Source organism: Leptodactylus fuscus, chromosome 4, assembly GCF_031893055.1.
Source record: "Leptodactylus fuscus isolate aLepFus1 chromosome 4, aLepFus1.hap2, whole genome shotgun sequence".
NCBI lineage: Eukaryota > Metazoa > Chordata > Amphibia > Anura > Leptodactylidae > Leptodactylus > Leptodactylus fuscus.
Genome location: NC_134268.1, coordinates 201,735,828 through 201,756,435, shown reverse-complemented (window position 1 = coordinate 201,756,435; position 20,608 = coordinate 201,735,828). Strand labels below are relative to the sequence as shown.

General features: G+C 44.5%; 1 protein-coding gene across 1 annotated transcript in view; it reads right to left on the bottom strand.

The window, feature by feature from the left end:
- The window catches only part of MPP7 (MAGUK p55 scaffold protein 7), a 267,439-nt gene that overhangs the window by 131,961 nt on the left and 114,870 nt on the right, over positions 1–20,608 (bottom strand). The window contains exon 4 of the mRNA XM_075271728.1: positions 13,028–13,146. Coding sequence (XP_075127829.1) covers positions 13,028–13,146 — 119 coding nt within the window. The remainder of the gene's footprint in view (positions 1–13,027; positions 13,147–20,608) is intronic.

Sequence of the window (20,608 nt, the reverse complement as noted above, 5' to 3'; positions counted from 1 at the left end):
CACTGACCCTTTCATTTCTGTGGCCCCATACACACATCTGTGTATTTCACGGTTTGGTGTAAGGGCTCGGTCACACGGGGCAAGAGGGGGCGGATTCTGACGTCGAATCCAGCTCAGAATCCACCCCCCTCACAATAGAGGTCTATGTAGACCGCTAGCTTACTTTTTTCCGTGAGTGGTATGTCCGGGCTCACGGAAAAAAGAAGCGAGCTGCCCTTTCTTCAAGCGGATTCCGTGGCTGATTCAGCCCCGGTGTCCGCCTCACGACAGCACCCTCCGGACTAGGCCCATTCATTTGGGCCTTCTCCGGAGCGGGAAGCCGTAACAGGCACATTTTGGTCCTATTCTGACGTGGCTTCCCGCCCAATATCAGGACAAAATACGTGGTCACTAGCCCCGTATGAACTAGCCCTAAGGCCTCGTGCAAGCCGTGTTACACTGACCCTTTTAATTCTGTGGTCCCCTACACACAACTCAGAACAGGTCCTATTCCAGTACGTTTTGCGGACCATGCTCACTAGCCCCAATGAATAGGGCTGCGTACGCAAGACCGGTACACAAGCGGAACACGGATGATATCCGTCCAATCACGGCCGTGTGCATGCGCCTAAGGCTAGGTTCACACTACCGTTATTTAATGTCTGTTGCTCTCATCCTACAACCGATTACATAAATGCACTGTGATAATGTGAACACACCCTAATAAAACTCTACCCCCTCTGTTTCTGCAAAGACAAGATGATCTTAGGAAATATAGAGTGCACCCATGTCAGAAGGAAAGGCAAAAATCAAGATGGCACCCGACCCATTAAAGCCCTTATCCAGGACTATCATATTGAACTCCACTTCCCCTTCTTATGTGGTGACCAGCGCCGCACCTCCCATGAGGCGACCTGAAGTGATCGCTTCAGGCGGCGCTACGCCAGAGCCCCGGGGAGGGCGGCATTTTTGCTCACCTAAGCCAGTCCAGGACAATCTGTCCTGGACTGACTTAGCACCGAGCGGTGGATTGGGGAGGCCACTGGAGCAGCGCTGCTCCAGCAGCCTCCCCTCACGCTCAGGCAGAGAGCAGGTCCTCTCCGTGCCTGCTCTCTGTCTGCGAACGCCACTAAGCCACGCCCCTTCGTTTAGCCCTGCCCCTCTGCTCTGCCACGCCTCTGCTCCGCCCCCTCCTCCCGGGGGGTTGGGGCGGCTTTCTGTCGTTTGCCTCGGGCGGCGAAAGGGGCAGGTTCACCCCTGGTGGTGACATCACATCCATGGGTCACATGACCATTCTGCAGTTCAGTCCCTCTCTAATAAATGGGGCTGAGCTGCAATACCAGGCACAACTATTCTACATTGCACAACATGTGCTTGGTAAGTAGTGAAGAGGCTGCAGCAGTACCGGATAACCTAAAAAAGGGCTTATATCTTTAGAATAGCCCAACAGATTTGGATAAACAAAAACGCGCCGATCAGATGATCTACACCACCGAACTTTTCAGACCTCAGTGGATCAAGTTGTGGGACAGGACTCCGCAAAATACCCCAAACATACAGGGGTAATAGCCCCAGGAAACAGACATCAATGGCAATTCCTGCATACTATGGATCACGTAAAGGTTACGGGACAGGGGGAACACTGATGGACAATGCTGGCTTTCATACAAAGCATTTTACATCTTTAAATCTACAGCAACCTCAGCCACAGAATTTTCTCATAAAGCCAAGCGCGTATCTCGTCTTCGGTGGAGCCTAAAACAACGTTTTATTTGTTGCAAGCCTGTTAGCTTCTGGGACGTGGGCCCATCGAAAAAGTCATCTCTACAGCTCGAAGTTTATTCTATATTACAACCATTCAGAAACAATATTTTCTTTGATAACAAACAGCAGACAATACTTCATACACTTAGGTAAAAAGCCAATGTCTTCTGCCCGCTACTACATTACCGAAGACAAAAAGTATCGAGCAAAGGATCGTAAAGGAAACATGGAGGAAGGGGGGGACAAAACAAAACACACAACTCTTTTTCGTTTTGTGCAGATTACGCCGCTAAGTGTTTTGCAATTTTGGCTTAAATGTATCCAGCAGGCATTCACTAGTCTGGCACTAATGTCTCGAAACTGTCTTTTCTGTGTCTTGGAAGGCCAAGGAATACAGAGAACAAAGAACATCTTGATTACTCCACTTATTTCAACATTGCTCTAATCTACTGGAACACTTAGATTCCTGCAAATAACATTCTCAGTAAACCGTCTTACCTCACTGAATATTCAGTTTAAAGGAGAACAAAAGAACCAAAAAAATATTATGATACTGTGTAGCTGGACTGAAAAAGTGAGACTTTCCAAGAAAGGCGGAAGGAATCGTTTCAGTGTAAATACCTTCGTAGTCCTTATCCAGAATTCTTTGCACGGCCTAAGAAGTCCTCGTACTATCCCTAATGAGAGACGTTCCCGGTTCTGACCCGCACCTACACCCCTCACTTAGCCACTACCTGCTGTGATGAGAGGCGATAATCTCGAAACATATTTCTGTGGATGGGAAACTTCGTTTCAAAAAGGTGGCGCTGGAGCTCATTCCTTTTGTCCACCAATAAGATCGTATTTGCCTTGACCAAAGATGGAGAATGCTCTATAAAAGAAGACCCTTCAATATCAACCATTAGGTAAATGGAAGCAAAAGCAGGAATGTCTGATAGAAGCACGTCTCACCTCTAGGGGTATGTCATGATATTCCATTTCTGCAGCTGATCAGGCTCATAGGGATTGGCCTAATCTGTGAAGAGTCTCACACCCCGGGCTCCGAGGCTGAATCAGCTGCGGAATTTGTAGGGATCGAGCAGGACGCCATTCGCTCAGCATTCTGCTTCAATCTCTAAATACAATGGGACGTGGAATGAGCGCTGAATTTGGAGCTGAATTTGAGGCAGAATTCAACTGAAAATCAGAACCAAATTGTTAAATAGGATATTTCACATCCTCTGGTGTTGGAGGTATTATATAACATTAAAAAGCTGACAGTGCACTGAATAAAGTGCCAGGGTTCCAGAGATATTGGCACCTTTAGTTTTGGCGCCGATATCCCTGCACTGTCAGAAGGGTCGGCCTTAAAGGGATTCTACCATTAAAACCTCGTTTTTTGTGGATAAGACGTTGGAATAGCCTTTAGAAAGGCTATTCGTCTCTTACCTTTAGATGTGATCTCCGCCGCGCCGTTCCTTAGAAATACCGGTTTTTACCAGTGTGTAAATTAGTTCTCTGGCAGCGATGGGGGCGGGCCCCAGTGCTGAAAATGCGATGGGGGTGTCCCCACTGCTGCTCGAGAACACGATCCTGCGACGCCTCTATCTTCGGCTGGATCCTCCTCTTCTCTGTCATCTTCCTCCGATGCCTGCGCAGTTGGCTCTGCCAGTGAGACACTAGTAGAGCTGACTGCGCATGCCGGCCGATGGCCATTTTTGGGAGGCCGCTCTTGCTCTTGTAGTTCAATGCAGGAGCGGCCTCCCAAAAATGGCCGCCGGCATTCGCACTCGGCTTTGCTGGTGTCTCACTGGCAGAGACAACTGCGCAGGCATCGGAGGTGACGCAGGAGGAAGACGACAGCGAAGGGGAGAATCCAGCCGAAGATAGAGGCGTCGCTGGAGCGTGTTCTCGAGCAGCAGTGGGGACGCCCCCATCGCTGTGAGAGAACTAATTTGCATACTAGTAAAAACCGGTATTTCTAAGGAATGGCGCGGCAGAGATCACATCTAAAGGTAAGAGACGAATAGCCTTTCTAAAGGCCATTCCGACGTCTTATCCACAAAAAAAAAGAGTTTTTAATGGTAGAATCCCTTTAATGCTCAGCATCATCACTGGCCAGTAAGGAACACCCCCCCTGACAGTATTCTTCAGTAGTCTTGTACTGTCAGAGGGGTTGTTTCTTACTGCTCAGTGATGACGCCCAGCAGTAAGGCCGTCCCTTCTGACAGTGAAGGGATATCAGTCCCGAAACTAATAGGTGTTTGCCGTGTACTGTCAAAGCCGAATTCAGCCCAGCTTTATACCACTAGTGCCAGAAGACGTAACCAGTCATCTTTAAGACTCACGCCCACCTGTAGAATAGTGGTCTCTCGACAGCCATCCAACATGGAGAGGCAGCAGCTGGCTGCTACATCCAGGAGAATGAATGGGGAGGTGGTAGCACATGTGTCCAGCCTTCTCCATCCATTTTCGTACAAATCATGACTCAACTGTTCTTAGGGATTTGGGGGGGTCCTGATTTGGAAACATGCAGGTTCCACAATTAGGATACACATCTATCAGACATTTATGGCATATATTTTGGATGTGTCATAACATGTCTAAGGATCAATGCACACAGAGTATTTGGAGTGCGGGAAAAGGAACCCATTGAAGTCAATGTGAGGATTTTTTTTCCGCGTCAGAATCCGCGCCCCAAATACTCCATGTGCATTGATCCTAACATGAGATTTCCCTTCCAAATACAGAAAATTTCACATAAAAATTCAGCAGCAATGGGGAGTGTTTTACCAGTTTTTACCACCAACTCCAACTCTTTGTATCCTTCAAATAGGCGCCACTCCAAGGATTCGGGCACGGTTGGAATTTTTTCGAGTCCTCAGCTTTCTTGTTGGTTTTCGCACCCAATATGCTAATTAACCTCTGCACTAGTGGGCGGTCCTTGTCTGTCTTTTCCAACCCAGGACCGCCCACCTGGTAGGTGGCAAAATGTCCTCTTTAAAAATAACCCTTTTAAAAATCAGATTCGGGTTACAGTGGCCCCTATTATTCTGACCATGGGCTAACATGAATTTCACACTTCCCCTACCTCGTGTTTGTGTAGTCAAACTGGTAAAACCAAAAATTTTGGGTGGTAATTTTAGAATTCTAACAGTGGCGTAACTAAAGTCTTGTGGGCCCCGATGCAATATGTTGTCCGGCGCCCCCTACCTCATCCCTCAATTTGATACTTTGCTGTACTTTAGATTTAGACAGTGAAATGTGGCCATCATAGAAGGACACTGAATTTCCCTTCCACTATCAAGACAGATTAATCAATCCCAATTGGACAATAAACTCCTGATCTCATTACACACATCACATTTTACTCGCTGCTCAAGACATAAATAATTTGTTAAATCAGATTCCATATTGAGAGCCGGACAGACTGGCAGAGGAAAGCGTTTCACTCGCAGTTCATGTGTATTTGTGTTGGGAGGTGAGTTGCGAGCTTGGCGATGAAACGGATTGTCAGATCAGTAATTTAGATCTTTTTTCCCCCATATTGAAAGTAAATTATTCCCATCACTCTGGCTTCATCTGATCGGCCTGTGGTTAGCACTAAAATATGTTCTGTATCTCGCTGTATCTCCGAGGGCTGGAAGTCAAGTAATCCCGTGTAAAAGAGGGAAAGAAATAGATAGAGTTACACGTGGAAATAAGGCACATTGTTAGTGTGTGCTTTCTTAATGGAGGGCTGCGGTCTCCTGGGGGAAACATCAGTCAAAAAGGATTTTTTTAAAAATTACTCATGTTCTAGACCCCCGCCTTGAGTGTGGTTACTCGCAACTGCACAAGTCTTCTCCTGGGGATAAGGTGACCTGAAGGCTTTCCATACTAAGTGCCCTATTAAGTACTGATCACTCACTTTACACTTGGAGGCCGATACGTTGTAACAGGCATATTCCTTATAGTAGTATATAAGATGTAGACGGCGGGGAAAGGGGTGGCCGTGATAATACAAAGATACTGCATTATGGGAAATTTCCTAATATATTTTTATATTATATTATTATTGCTGATTTTATAAATGGGTACGGATTTATGTCATTTTCATGTTTTTTAGGCAGTATGCAAAAACGGTCAGTTTTGAAAAGCATAGGGTATGCCCTAAAAAGTAACAAATACCCTGCCGAGGCCCTTAATTTTACCACAAAAAACTGGGAAAACTTATTGACTCGAGTATAAGCTGAGGGGGGGGGGGGGGAATGCAGCAGATACTGGAAAATTTCAAAAATTAAAATGGTCAGAGTTTTTGGGTGCAGTAGTTGCTGGGTGATGGGGAAGGGGAGGGGGTGTTTTGGTTGTCTGTCTGCCCCTTCCCTGAGCTTGAGGACTGGGGTTTTTCCCCTACTTGGAATTCAGTCTGGCTGACTATAGGGTATCTGCGGTGCTCCTATTAACCCCTTCCCGACGGAACAGGAGCACTGCAGATCCCCTATATTTAGCCTGCCTATTTTCAGACTGAATTCCAAGTGGGGGGGAAAAAAAAACAGTCTAAGGGCTCGTTCACATCTGCGGCCCGGCACTCCGTACTTAGGTTTCCGTTTCCTGCCTAAAACACAGGCAGGATACGGAAACCTGCAGGAGTCTCTCTCACCCATTCATTTGAATGGGTGAGAGAGATGTCCGGCTGTGAGTGGCGGTGAGCGTTTTGTGCTCTCCGCCGCGAAACCGGGTTTTTTAATCCGGACACAGAGTCGGACATGCAGTACTCTGTGTCCGGATAAAAAAAATCCGGTTTCGCGGCAGAGAGCCTAAAACGCTCACCGCCGCGCACGGCCGGACCCGGTCTATGGTTTCCGTCTTCTGGCATGCAGAAGACGGAAACCATAGAACGGAGACCCCAAACGCAGGTGTGAACCCAGCGTCAGGGAAGAGGCAGTTAGACAACTTTTTTTCCCAGCTACAGCGTTTACCATACAGGAAAAATATTTTTATAGATTTGTAGAGCGGGTGTTTTCGGACACAGGGATACCTAACGTGTATGTGTTTCACAGTATTAGTTTTATATGTGTTCTAGGGAAAGGGGGGGTGATTTGAATTTTTTATACTTTATTTATTTTTACTTTTTGTACATTTTTTTTTGCATTTATTAGACCCCCTAGGGGGTCTTGAACAGCAGGGGTCTGATCACTAATGCAATGCATTACAATACATTGCAAAAATCATCATTTCTTTTGTAGGCTGCATAGAGCAGCCTGCAAAAGAAAAGCGCTGCAGCCGGGGAGCCTTTACAGAGGCGCTGAGGGGAATGCCCGGCAGGAGCGCTGAGGGGCGGACCTGAAGGAACACCTCGGCTGCTGGTCCTGAAGGGGAACTGTGGCTGGCCGCCGGCAAAAGTGCTGAGGGGAATCCCCGGCAGACTCGGCTACCTGGATATCCCCTCAGCGCTTCTGCCGGGGCAGTTCCCCTTCAGGTCCGATGGCCGAGGTCTTCCTTCAGGTACGGGCTCCTGCCAGGGATCCCCCCTTCAGCTCCAGTGGCCGGGGATCTCCCTCAGCGCTTCAGGGCTGCATTTGAGAGAGCGGTCGTGCCCGCTCCCTCCTATCTCCAGGGGCATGGCGGCGCCTGCCGCTTCCCCGCAGCGGAGGGCATCTCCACTGTAACTCCAGTGCTCAGGAACTACAGCATTACCACTGTAAGAGTTGGTGGAGGTGCCGATTCTAATGGCGACTGCTCTGGAGCAGACCGGCACCATTATAGCTACAGACCACTACAGACTACAGCTACCGTAGTTACAGACCCAGCATACAGACACCGGGTCAGGTGCCGGGCCCGCAGCATCGCCCTCGCGATGCTGTCAATTTCAAACCACAGAAGTACTTACAGTACTTCACTAGAAGGTCCTGTTACTTCTGCCAGGAGCGTGGCGATGCTGCAGCCTGGCACCAGCCCCCGTATCTGTATGCTGGGTCTGTAACTACGGTATTACCGTAATGACTCGAATATAAGCCGAATATATACTCGGCTTATACTCGAGTATATACAGTAAATAGGGAGGTGAAAGACTCGGCTCTTTCCAGTGAGAGAAGCCAAATGATCCAACTTAAAACAGAGGAAATTCACATTAGTACTGTCAAAACCCCCTGCACTGACCCCCTATTTATTCCCCCAAAACCTACATCAAATGGGAAAAGCCTCTCCCCATGACCTGTCACTGTAGTCTGGGGACATCTTCCCTTAGCGATAGTGGCCTATGGGATGGGCAGTCCAAAAATGATTGCCATCCTGGGAAATTCTCTCCACAGATGGCTAATAGAGATGAGTGAGTAGTATTCGATCGAATACCTCCCCCGCATAGATATTGGTGTACTTGGTCGAATAGCACGTGGTAAACGCGGGAAAAATTCGATTCCCCTCCCACCTTCCCTGGCGCTTTGCTTTTTATTTATTTTTTTTTACACCAATAACTATGCAGGGGAGGTATTCGATCGAATATACTCAACCATCTCTTATGGCTAGTATTAAGGTGGGAAAAATTTCCTTGAAAACTTATTGAGGGGATTCAACTAAGTTGTCTATAATCCCATGTGGATCCCTCGGGAGCTGGGGAGATATTCCCCAACAACAGTGGTTATTGAATGGGCAAGCAGCCATATCCAAAAATGGCTGCCATCTAAGGAAATTCTGCCCACAGATGCCTAGTATTAAAGGGGCTCTATCATTGGGAAAAGTCATTTTTAACTAATCACATCCTTGCATAGTCTTTAGAAAGTCTATTCCACACCTACCTTTAGTATGTAGATTGCCTCAGTGGTTTCTGAATAAATCCGTTTTTATTCATATGCTAATGAGCTTCCAGCCAGCACAGGAAGTTCCTGGCAGCACTCGTCTCTGCTATTATCTCCCATGTGTGTGTGTGCAAACAGGAAGCTGAGTCATCATCAGCAGCAGCAGCCTGTGCTGTATAAACCCATAGTAAATAATAGCAAAGAGGGTGCACGATGCATCGTGCACCCAGTGTAATTAGCATATGAATAAAAACTGAATTATTCAAAAACTGCGAGGGCAATTTACAAACTAAAGGTAGGTGTGGAATAGCCTTTCTAAAGGCTATGCACGGATGTGATTAGTTAAAAATGACTTTTCCCAATGATAGATCCCTTTAAGATGGGAAAAATTTCCTCCAAAACTTAGAGGGATTCAAATACGCTGTCCGTAATCCCACATGAACTCCTCCCTAGTTTATATTTACAGGGATGAATTTGGAATGGATTTTGAGGCAGATTCCAACACAAAAACCACTCAAAATCTACCACCAATCATTGGGCTGACGATGGTGATTTTTTTTTTTTTTTCAGAGAGTGGAAAAAAAACACTCGAATTCAACCTGAGAACTTCTATGGAAATGAATGGTCGGTGGAAAAATACTGTCTCACTGGTATCGTATTTGCAAATTCTACGATGGATTCCAAGGTGGATTTAGTCAAGTGGAAAAATTCTTCTTCAGAATTCCATCTTCTACAAATTCCATCATGAGAACTTAGCCTTATAGTCCGGGATCTTCACCTTCTTTCTGTTTCAGTGTACGATATTTGCTGTTATTACTCTGGAGACCCTTCATACTGCGTCTGGGGGACGTACAACATAAAACACCATTCTTTCGCTTAGACTTTATTTAGGATTTTGTCTCTTAGATCATCACACTGTGCTGCAGACCGTTCCCACCATCCAAAAATATGGCTTTTGCTCTATGTAAGCAGCCCAGGAATTCTGAAACATCTCTAACCAACACGTATTAGAGAAGATGCCTTCATCGTGTTTCCTTACGATGTACATTTTTCAGCTGAAACACTATTTTTATGGAATAAAGCCATCGCATGAAACAACTTACTAGAATTTCACTTGACTTTGGTAAAAGGAAATTATTTTAAATTAATGTGGCTACTGAAGCGGTGCCATGCGGGATCTCAGAAAAATACATATATATATTCCTTATAATTTTTTTCTCTGAACATTTATTTGTTTAAGCTTAACTCCAAGTTCTTAACGCTAACCATACAAAAAAAAAAAGTCTACTATGTTCTGTGCAGGCGGTCAGAGATATCCATCCAAACAAGGGTAAGCAAACATTTATGTATGTTGAATAAGCAATGATAGTCAGCGGTATAGGCTTAACCCCTCGCTGGCTGACCCAAAGGGACTGTTTTACATAATGCTGTATACAGTCTAGTTAATGCATAGTCAAATATGCGGATTTCATAGGCCAAAAAAAAATAAAAAATTACCGAGTGGTCTCATGTAGACAACTCTTCTTCAGTCGAGGGTTGTTGCAGCTTCTCACACCCTGGGCTATACAAATCTCCATAGGAAACATTACATGCCTTCATTTAAATAAAAAGTGGACCATGCAATACAAGGAACAATGGAGTTCAGCAGAGCAATGGAGAACAGAGGAGATGTATACAGAGTCCAAGACAAGTAGTAATGGAGAACAGGGGAGATGTATACAGAGTCCAAGACAAGTAGTAATGGAGAACAGGGGAGATGTATACAGGGTCCAAGACAAGTAGTAATGGAGAACAGGGGAGATGTATACAGGGTCCAAGACAAGTAGTAATGGAGAACAGGGGAGATGTATACAGGGTGCAAGACAAGAAGTAATGGAGAACAGGGGAGATGTATACAGGGTCCAAGACAAGTAGTAATGGAGAACAGGGGAGATGTATACAGGGTGCAAGACAAGAAGTAATGGAGAACAGGGGAGATGTATACAGGGTCCAAGACAAGTAGTAATGGAGAACAGGGGAGATGTATACAGGGTGCAAGACAAGAAGTAATGGAGAACAGGGGAGATGTATACAGGGTGCAAGACAAGAAGTAATGGAGAACAGGGGAGATGTATACAGGGTGCAAGACAAGTAGTAATGGAGAATAGGGGAGATGTATACAGGGTCCAAGACCAGAAGTAATGGGGAACAGGGGAGATGTATACAGAGTCCAAGACAAGTAGTAATGGAGAACAGGGGAGATGTATACAGGGTGCAAGACAAGAAGTAATGGAGAATAGGGGAGATGTATACAGAGTCCAAGACAAGTAGTAATGGAGAACAGGGGAGATGTATACAGGGTGCAAGACAAGAAGTAATGGAGAACAGGGGAGATGTATACAGGGTGCAAGACAAGTAGTAATGGAGAACAGGGGAGATGTATACAGGGTGCAAGACAAGAAGTAATGGAGAACAGGGGAGATGTATACAGGGTCCAAGACAAGTAGTAATGGAGAACGGCCACCTTTGATATACACAGAGGACAATGGGTAAAATATATAGTTGCTGTCCAGCTTTGTTCGTCTCCAGGAGCACAAGAGAGCAGGCATTAAAGGGGTTAAACAGGATTAGAAAAACTTGGCTGCTTTTGTCAAAACAGTGCCACGCCGGGTCAAAAGATGGCCTGAGGCATTGCAGTTTAGCTTCATTCACTTAAAGAGGACCTTTCTTGTCCTCCTGCACATGTGGGTTTATAGACCCCTAGAAAGCTGACAGTGCGCTTAATTACTTACTGCATCCTTAGGGTTCGTTCACACTGAGTTTTTTCACACGGAATCCACCTCAAAATCGGCTGCCAAAAATGTCTCCCATTGACTTCTATGGGAGCCGCTCGCTTCTTTTCCCGCTAGCTAGTAATGGAAAAAAGTAGTGACATGCTCTTTCTTCCCGCGGATTCCGCAGCGCGAGGCTTCCTCCCAACTTGGTCCATTCATTCGGGTCTAATCCAGAGCGGACTACCAGTGCACTGCATCGGCATCCTGTCATGGCTAGCCGCGTGGTACGTTCACACGCAGAATCCATTTTTCGCTGTGTGAACATACCCTTATTGATCAGGCTTTGGCTGATCAATAAAGAAGAACGCCAAGCTGGAGACAGCACTACAGCCGGAGCCTGGGAAAGGGTATAACTTTTTTTTTTGTTTTTTTAATTTGTATGTAATATATTGATGAAATGGTCACTGAAGGGCAGTGGATATTATATGAAGCTACTTGAGAGGAAATTAATTTATGTGTGTGGGGGGGAAGGGGGGGGCAAATATGAAAACTTTTCAGGCAACTTAGTCTCATTAGATAGATTATGGATAGAAATATAATGCACTGTATTAAAAATGTTGCCGCTTTCTGCCAGAAAAACCTCTCTAGAGTTCCTGTCACTAGATGTCTCCCTTCTAGCTAAGTTGTAGTTCACTCCTTTGTTACCAGGGAAGTACGTCCATAGATACTGTGATTCCATCTCACTTATCTAATGTTAGTGGAGGGAGCGGATCTTTTCTCACTTCACACAGTGAATGTAGAGGGGAGGGTCTGATTCTCCTCACAGTCTCCGCACACCTCTGCAAACTGTTGCTCTGTGCAAAGGACTGAACATTCTGCAGATTGCATAGCTTACAATTTCAGGAAAAAGTCTTCTATGTACTTTAATCTACTTTTAGCTGCTTGTGCGATTACAGATGGGATATTGGTCACAGACAGCAAACAGCTTTCCCAACTGTGCACACAGACTGATTTTTTTTCCTGTGTTTTGGCTGCTTGCCAGCATGTATTTGCCCTACATTTGAGGTCCAATGTTCATGACTCCCCTATGTTACACTCACTTAGGTTTTGCTCAGATATTTCTTTGTTATTGTACAGTTCCCCCTGGCAGAATTTCATGTAAATAAACCAGTATTAGTATTAATGGAGAGGAAAGAAGGGCAGACTGATCCTTATTGTACACACCCACAGTCTTAGAGACAAATATAAAATGTGCTTCAGCAATAATGTGATTATTAGCAGCAGAAACTGATAGGACAACACGAATGAAGGTTTATACAGCCATAGAACAGACCCTGCACAAATGTCAACATTTCATGAAAATGTAGGAACCCTTTAAGCCCGGACACTTCCTTTAAGGTAACCTGCTTAGATTTTATTTAATTTAGCATTGTCTTTCTTCCTATAGTAGCTAATGCAACGTAACCCGAGGCAATCAGACGGTAAAATATTAATTTTACAATGCCACCACAAACTAAATATGACTTCCACCATGAAATATTACAGGAAGACGTTTTCCTGCCGACTGGGTTAAAAGTGCCAATAGTCAACACTATGAAATCTTTCTCCTCCATAACATAAAAACTGCAGTTTCCTGTTCTACCGGCCCAGACTGTGCTCATAATCGTCATATCTACTTTACACCATCCGTGAGTTTTAAGAGTTCTGAGGCCGCTCAGACATAATCCCTAATAATGTTGTCTTTGAGTCATGAATGGCATTTCAATATGGCTTTACCTTCACCAGTGAATGGAGACTTTTTTCACCAAACATATCCCAAAGGAAGGTCAGGTCTTCCTGGCTGTCCACATGCGGCTGCAGCTGGGCCGGCAGCGTAGCCAAGAGCTCATACAGACCTATAAAATGAAAATAAAACAGAAAATGTAATCTCATTAATTTTAGTTAACAGTTCTGTGTGATGGCTCGCCTGGAGCGTGTCAATAAGAGCCTGGAGTTTCCACCAGAGTATCGGCCAAGTCATCCCAAGAGCCGTCAGTGATCGATACCCTAAAGATACTTTGTCGAGAGGCCGATATCACACGTATATCACACACATATATACAGTCTATGGAGTATAAGACAAATAACCAACACCTAGTCGGTGACTTAATTGTTTTTCCATCCTAAGTGATGCTAGTCAGTGAATGAAATGACTCATCCGCTCGGCTTCCAAAAAAGTAAATGGGGTGGTCTCGACTGCAGTTACTTTGAAATGTGACTTTTTTTTTTTCTATTTTTTTTAATTTATTGCTCAATTAACAGTTGTATTTCCATATGTCCCATAAAAATTAATGTTGATATTCTACATTTCGTACCTTATGCCTTCATAGTTTCCGAACTGCCCTGATCGTAGAAGACGTATAAATTCTACACATTTGCACGTCGTATAGGGAACGGCTGGGGCTGCGTTTCGACTTGGGTCGCATTGTCAATTTTTTGTGTCATTTTGTCTCGCAGGGCAAGTGCTACATTACTTTGGATGCGTAACTAGACTGGTCCCCGATTGTCCTATAGTTCAATGCCCGTCAGGTGGACGTTCACTTTGTAGCCCCTTTCACAAATTCTGCGTTTTTCGAGTCGTCTGTAACTACGAAGTGAAATACGATCATGATCAGTCGAACAAGTGACTCCTAAATTTTAACCCTATCACACCACAATGTAGCACAGTTTACACTTGATCTGCAGTGAGTGCTGTATTAACCACTTAATAGCCGGGACTGTTTTGCACTTACAGGGGTTTTTGGATCCTAAATCTATTTTTCATACAGTCATCAGTATGTAATCTCTGGGGTCTGGGTGTCAGAAGCTGGTAGTGGTCCGACGGCTTATGTAAGCCCATTGTAGGGTACTACAGCCACATTAACATGGAAGGGAGTATGTGCATTTTTTTTTTTTTTAATAGCGAAAGATTTTTAAAGGGTTAATTTTCCTTTATGTTGGCGAAAGATTTTAAATTAAATCTTCTTTTGTTTGTCCCCTGAACAACAGTCCAAAGCAGTATTATCTATACACCTCTGGACAATTATTAAAACGAATATATCCCAAGAGGCAGATACCACTGGCAGACCTAGGGACTATTCTTAGGGCTAGTTCACTTAGGGATTCCACGTGTGCACATTACGTTGCGGCTTTCCGCTCCAGATTAGGCCCAAATGAATGGGCGTAGTGTGGAGGGTGCTGTCGCGAGGTGGAACGCCGCAGCTGAATCCACCTGAAGAAAGGGCAACTCGCTTCTTTGATCCGCTAGCGGGAACAAACCACTAGCGGAAAATAGAACTCTAGCGGTCTACATAGACCTCTATTGTGAGCGGGCGGATTTTGAGGAGGATTCCACGCCAAAATCCGCCCCCTCTTGCCCCATGTGAACTAGCTTTTAGGCCTCTAGATGCTATGGTAACCCATAGGTAGGTGTTGTAGGGGCCAGGATGCAGAGCCTCCTCCCTCTGTTAAATATGCTAGACAACTATTGACATCTAAAAAGTGTTAAAGGGATTGTCCATTTTGAGAAAATAAATAGTAAAAAGTTAGGCAGCATGGTGGCTCAGTGGTTAGCACTGCAGCCTTGCAACACTGGAGTCCTGGGTTCAAATCCTGCCAAAGACAACATCTGCTAGGAGTTTGTATGTCCTCCCACACTCCAAAGACATACTGATAGGAAAAAAAAAAAAATAGTTGTACAATTTTTCAATATACTTTCTGTACTAATTTGTCACGGATTTCTAAATCTGCTTACGCCCAGGGGATAAAAATCAGTCCATGGCCAAGTGATGAATGACAGCAAGCAGAGATCTAGTAAACGCTTAGGAATGGATACAGAAAGTATATTGGAAAATTGTATGCAAACAAAAACTTATTTTCTCAGAATGGACAACCCCTTTAATCTGCAAGGATTGAAGCTAGTTATGAATGCTACAATCGCAGATAGAACCCGTTGTGACAGATATATACATCATAGTTGGAGCAACACGGTGGCGCACTGTAGCCTTGCAGCGCTGGAGTCCTGGTTCAAATCCCACCAGGAACAACATCTGCAAGGAGTTTGTATGTTCTCCCCATGTTTGTGTGGACTCCCTCCCATTCTACAAAGACATACTGATAGGAAAAATGTACATTGTGATCCCTACATTAAAAAATAAATAAATAAATACACATAGTTGTTAAATAATTGTAAACCCATGGAAATTGGACATTTATCTGTTATTATTTCTGCAAATGTATAATATAGGACAGGTCATCAATATCTGACCGGGAACGGGGTGCGATACCCAGGACTGCCACCGATCAGCTGCCCAAAGAAACTTGTGGTGACATGTTTATTCATCATGTCCCCTGTCGGCGGCACTGCCCCTACGCAGAAATATGCATACATATATAGAAATGATAGATAGAGAGAGATTTCATATACACACATATTATATATACATATATTTATTTTTTATTTATTTTCAACTGTATTATTATTTTATTTTTTTTACCCAAGATTTTTTCCCTTCTTAATGAGGGATAAGCCCGACTTGCAGCAAGCAGCGGTCATTAGCGACATCGTTGAATAAGCTTGCAGAGCAAACAGTAGCTCAGTGTTCTACAGTAGCGCGCGGCGTAAGCTGCTATCCATCATACACACAAACTATCAGACTGCAGTCCAAGAATGTAGCCGCACTGACTGCGTGAGCCCTCTACGGGGAGCTAACCTGGCATGAGCCGATATCAATTCATAGCACATGTTTAATTTTCCAGGGGGATTACCAGGGGTAAAAAGGACAAAATGCCTCCCCCCCCACCCTCTTCTTGTCTGCTGTCTACAAAAACACGAAAGTTCTCCAGGGATCGCCACTACACGGGTCTGCTATTATTTTTAGTCTGAATAACTATTGCTGTTCATCAAAAGGACAGCTTTACAAGATGTTTAACCAAAAGGGCCCGGTAACATGATAAGCCGTAAGATGGGCTTCCAACTTCTGAAGTCTAATCTAAATATTGTATTAATGAGACGTAACGCCCGCTCCTTCACGACCCTCTATGCGCCATTATAAATGTAATTCTACTCCTTAAATAAGGCAGTGTTCCTATTTGTTTTTCCACGGGTTGGCACGGGGCATGAATGTCCTCTCGCTAATATATAAACACGCGCTCTCCGATTACACTTGTTTTCTGAGGTCAATATAAGATCTGTATCTCCGGCGGTTTCTGAAAGAGAGAAAAAAACCGTGTTCGTGAGCGTAGAATACGATACGCATGGTCCCTTGGAAGTAAAGAGAAGCCTTTTCAACTCAAATAAATTAATCTAGTTTTTCATGGGAAAATAAATGTTTGTAGTGATTTGCCAAGTAGCGCTGCGGTCTAAGCGGTGATGCGGGCGCCCAAAAATCACATTCTGAAAACGGCGCTCACAGAAGCGGCGATGAACAGGGAGAACATCTATAATGTGGGGGACAGGCGGCAAAGTCTGCAGCCAATATGGGATTACTGGAGATAGCCATCCATTATGTTGTGTTCATACCACAAGACGTCTAAGTGTTCCTGACATCATGGGGGGTTTGGCGCGTACGGTGCGCTTCTTCAGGTCGCTTTACGTCCCAATGATGTAGCAGTTCCTTGACTGTATCAAAAGTGTGGTGACAAGATATACTGACACAGAACCCTGTTGACCCTGTGTATAGGATAATGGAAGAACAACAAACTTACCCATTACAGGAGATCCCAGTGGTGGTTTACGAAGTTTTGCCCGTCTTACGTTCAAGAGCACCTTTGGCAACGTCACTTCTTCGATATTCCGAACATGAATTTCAATTTGCTGGTTTATTTGGACAATGTCAGGGAAATAGTTACATAAAACCTTCAGGTAACCCCGCAGAATAGGGTTGGGCAATAATGTATGTATTGTGTATGTCGTGATACACACAATGTGATGTGTTGTATTGTGTATGTCGTGATACAGACATTGTGATGTGTTGTATTGTGTATGTTGTGATACAGACAATGTGATGTGTTATATAGTGGAAAGCTATATGTAAATGTGAGTGAGTAGAGTGAGGGCTACTCCTGAGGTGACAGTAAGGAGTGTGCAGGCAGGTTGAGGCAGGAAATGCCAGGCAGTGTGTGTGAGTCTATAGCTGGGGCTAGGAGTCCTGCTTTTGTGCTAGGAAGCCATGTTGTTTAGTGGCACCAAAAGTAGCCTGTGACTCAATCCTAAGGGAAAACTATGTTTGTGGAAAATTGCACGCAAATCCGTCCAGGCGTTTTAGCGTGATTGAGGAACAAACATCCAAACTCACAAACATCCAAACATCCAAACACACAAACTTTCACACTTATAATATTAGTAGGATTCAATTTGCTTTGTTGATCGTGCACCCCGGCTGGAACATCAGAGTATACACAGTGAGCTCCAAATTTTTCTCTTTTTCTTGGACTTTAGAACAACATGCCTATGTTCTCCCAGGAACAGCTTTACACGTGTCTAAAGGCTTCAGTCTTCAGCGTTGATGCTCAGCTTCATTGACATAAACAGAGCTGAACTGCAATACCAGGCAGAACCCATGGCCATTGGACATCAGTAAAGACGACGCAGTGCTTGTCTGATTGTCATGGGGTTACCAGGTGTAGGACCCCCCACCAATCTCATACTGACGAACTCTCCTAAGCATAGGTGGTCTTGGGTAGGTGCAAGTTGAACAGAATAGCTGATGGCCAAATAATAATTCGGCTCAGATCTACTGTAAGCGTCTAGGCTGACCGAGTCTTTTTGTCGAGATGCTAAATACCGTAATATAAGAATATAATGACAGAAGTCGAAGCAGTAGTAACTGAGATAATGTAACTCCATCTTCCTATAAACAGTCCAGAAGAAGGAAGATTATATAAGTGCATCCGGCATAGCGAAGAAATGGAATTACATGGACATAAAACACCGGTAATTGCAGATGGCGATTGTCGGCCGGCCTTGTGTTCCTGTTTACAGGTATCATGTAGAAGAGCATCTGATGGGGGAAAGATAAACATTTAGATCATCCAAATTGCCCCATGTTTAGAAAACCCATAGTCGACAAGGTTCCTGGCCGACTCGAAATGCTCTGTGCTCTGCCGCCATCTGTTTAGAATCAATGGTAATGTGGATTCCAAATCTTCTCGTTGCAAATGACTTAAGACTATTGTCTACTACTATCCGGGTAGCCCGCCACGCTGGGTAATCATACCTGACCTGTCAATCATCTCTAATGTGATCAGGAACATCTGGAACATGGGCAAATTTGTTATTCCTAAATTGAAGAGTTATGCGGGAGGCAAATTATAATGGTTGTCTGAGTATGTCTATTTACCTAGATGCTACAGAATCGAGCCGAGTGATTGATCCATGAAAGTGCGGCACGCACAATTACACAGAAATGCAGACCATATTTCCAGACACGAGGAGCACAGAAGACACAACATGGACAGAAGATCCCAATTGTGACTCCTATTACTAAAGAGGGCAACTACAAATAGGTTATTACAAGACGGACGGCAAATTATAGGATGATACCGGATTCTAAAAGGAATATATGACTTTTTTCTAATCTGTTTTCATCTGATTATAGTAGTTTTTTAATATATTTCCGGTAAATGATGATTGAGGTTGGCCATCTTGTCTGGGCCTTTCACTCTGTTAAAGGGATCCCATCATTGGATTCTCTTTTTTCTAACACCTTCTCCTACCTTTAGATGTCTTCTCTGCGCTGCCATTCAATAGAAATCCGGGTTTTCTTCAGTATGCGAATGAGTTCTCTCGCAGCACTGGAGGCGTCCCCAATGCTGCGAGAAAAATCTCCAGCGATGCCTCTATCTTCTTCAGGAACATCCTCTCCCTGTGTCCCTTCTGTCCTAGGTTTCAATCTTTAAGACCTCAGGCAGAGCCAACTGCACATGCCCAGGCCACAAGAAAATGGCTGCTTACACCAGCTTACTGTATAAGCGGCCATTTTCTTGTGGCCCGGGCGTGCGCAGTCGGCTCTGTCCCAGGCGTAGAAGATTGAAACCCAGGACGGAGGAAGACACAGGGAGAGGGCGTTCCAGAAGAAGATAAAGGCGTTGCTGGAGATTTCTCTCGCAGCACTGGGGGCGGTCCCCAATGAGAACTCATTTGCATACCGAAGAAAACCCGGATTTCTACCGAACGGCAGCACGGAGAAGACATCTAAAGGTAGGAGAAGAATAGCCTTTCTTAAGGCTATTCCTACATATTATTCAGAAAAAAAGGGTATCCAGTTTTAGGATCCCTTTAACAGCATTTAGTGATATGCTTTACTGTATAGTCATAGTGATAGGTGGCAGTGGACTGAAGCCGACTCATTGAGGTCTACAGGAACGTTTTCTATACATGCTTGGTGCAGGGAGGAGGAAGAGATAAGCTGTGGCATCATCTGTTGTTAATAGTGGATATTAATGATGGGTCACTATGGGTGTTACCTGTAGAGATGTGAACTTCTATTGGGATCCTGTCTGTGTGTTCGTCACGCAAATGTGGACATTGCTGCAAAGATTTAGCAAGTGAAAGGATAAATTCACATGGAGGAATTTGCCATGGATTTTACCCAAAATCTGCCTCCCTCCCACTGTTTTCAACGGGAGGTAGAGATCGAAGAAGGACCGTGAAAAAATAAGCTTGCCGATGCAGCTCGAAATTCAATACGGTTTAGGGCCATCTAGAAATGTCGATAGCCCCTGGTCGAATATGGAAGCGGAAAATGAAGAGGAATTCCTTTTCATTTCCCACGGTCTGAACATACCCTAAGGCTGCTATTAAGCTTCAGTGGACAAAGGGAGAATTGCAGGCTATTATACCAATAGTGACATGGAAAATTCTAAATAAAGTCATAGAAAGCTCTTAATTAGTGTGTTTCTCATAAAAGGGCCTAAAAAAAATAGGCCATTTTTGGTGGCACATTTCCTTAAAGTCCTGGCATGATTAAAAATGTGGTAGAACGTCTACAGCTGCTGCAGGACATAGTCTGGCAGTTATATTACTAATCTATTTATGCCCAGCGACTAGTGCCAGGCAGCTGCTGCCAAGCCAAATAAGATTATGGAATGCATTAAAAGAGGCATAGACACTCATGACAAGAACGTAGTTATACCGCTATACAAATCACTGGTACGGCCACACAGAGTACTGCACCCAGTATACAAGGAAGCCATGACTGAATTAGAGCGTGCAGAGAGGGGCGACCAAGATTATTAGGGGAATGGGAGGATTGGAGGACAGAGGCAGATTAACAAGTGGTTATTTGGTATAGAAAAAAAGACGTCTACAAGGACATTTAATCTCAATGTACAAATACA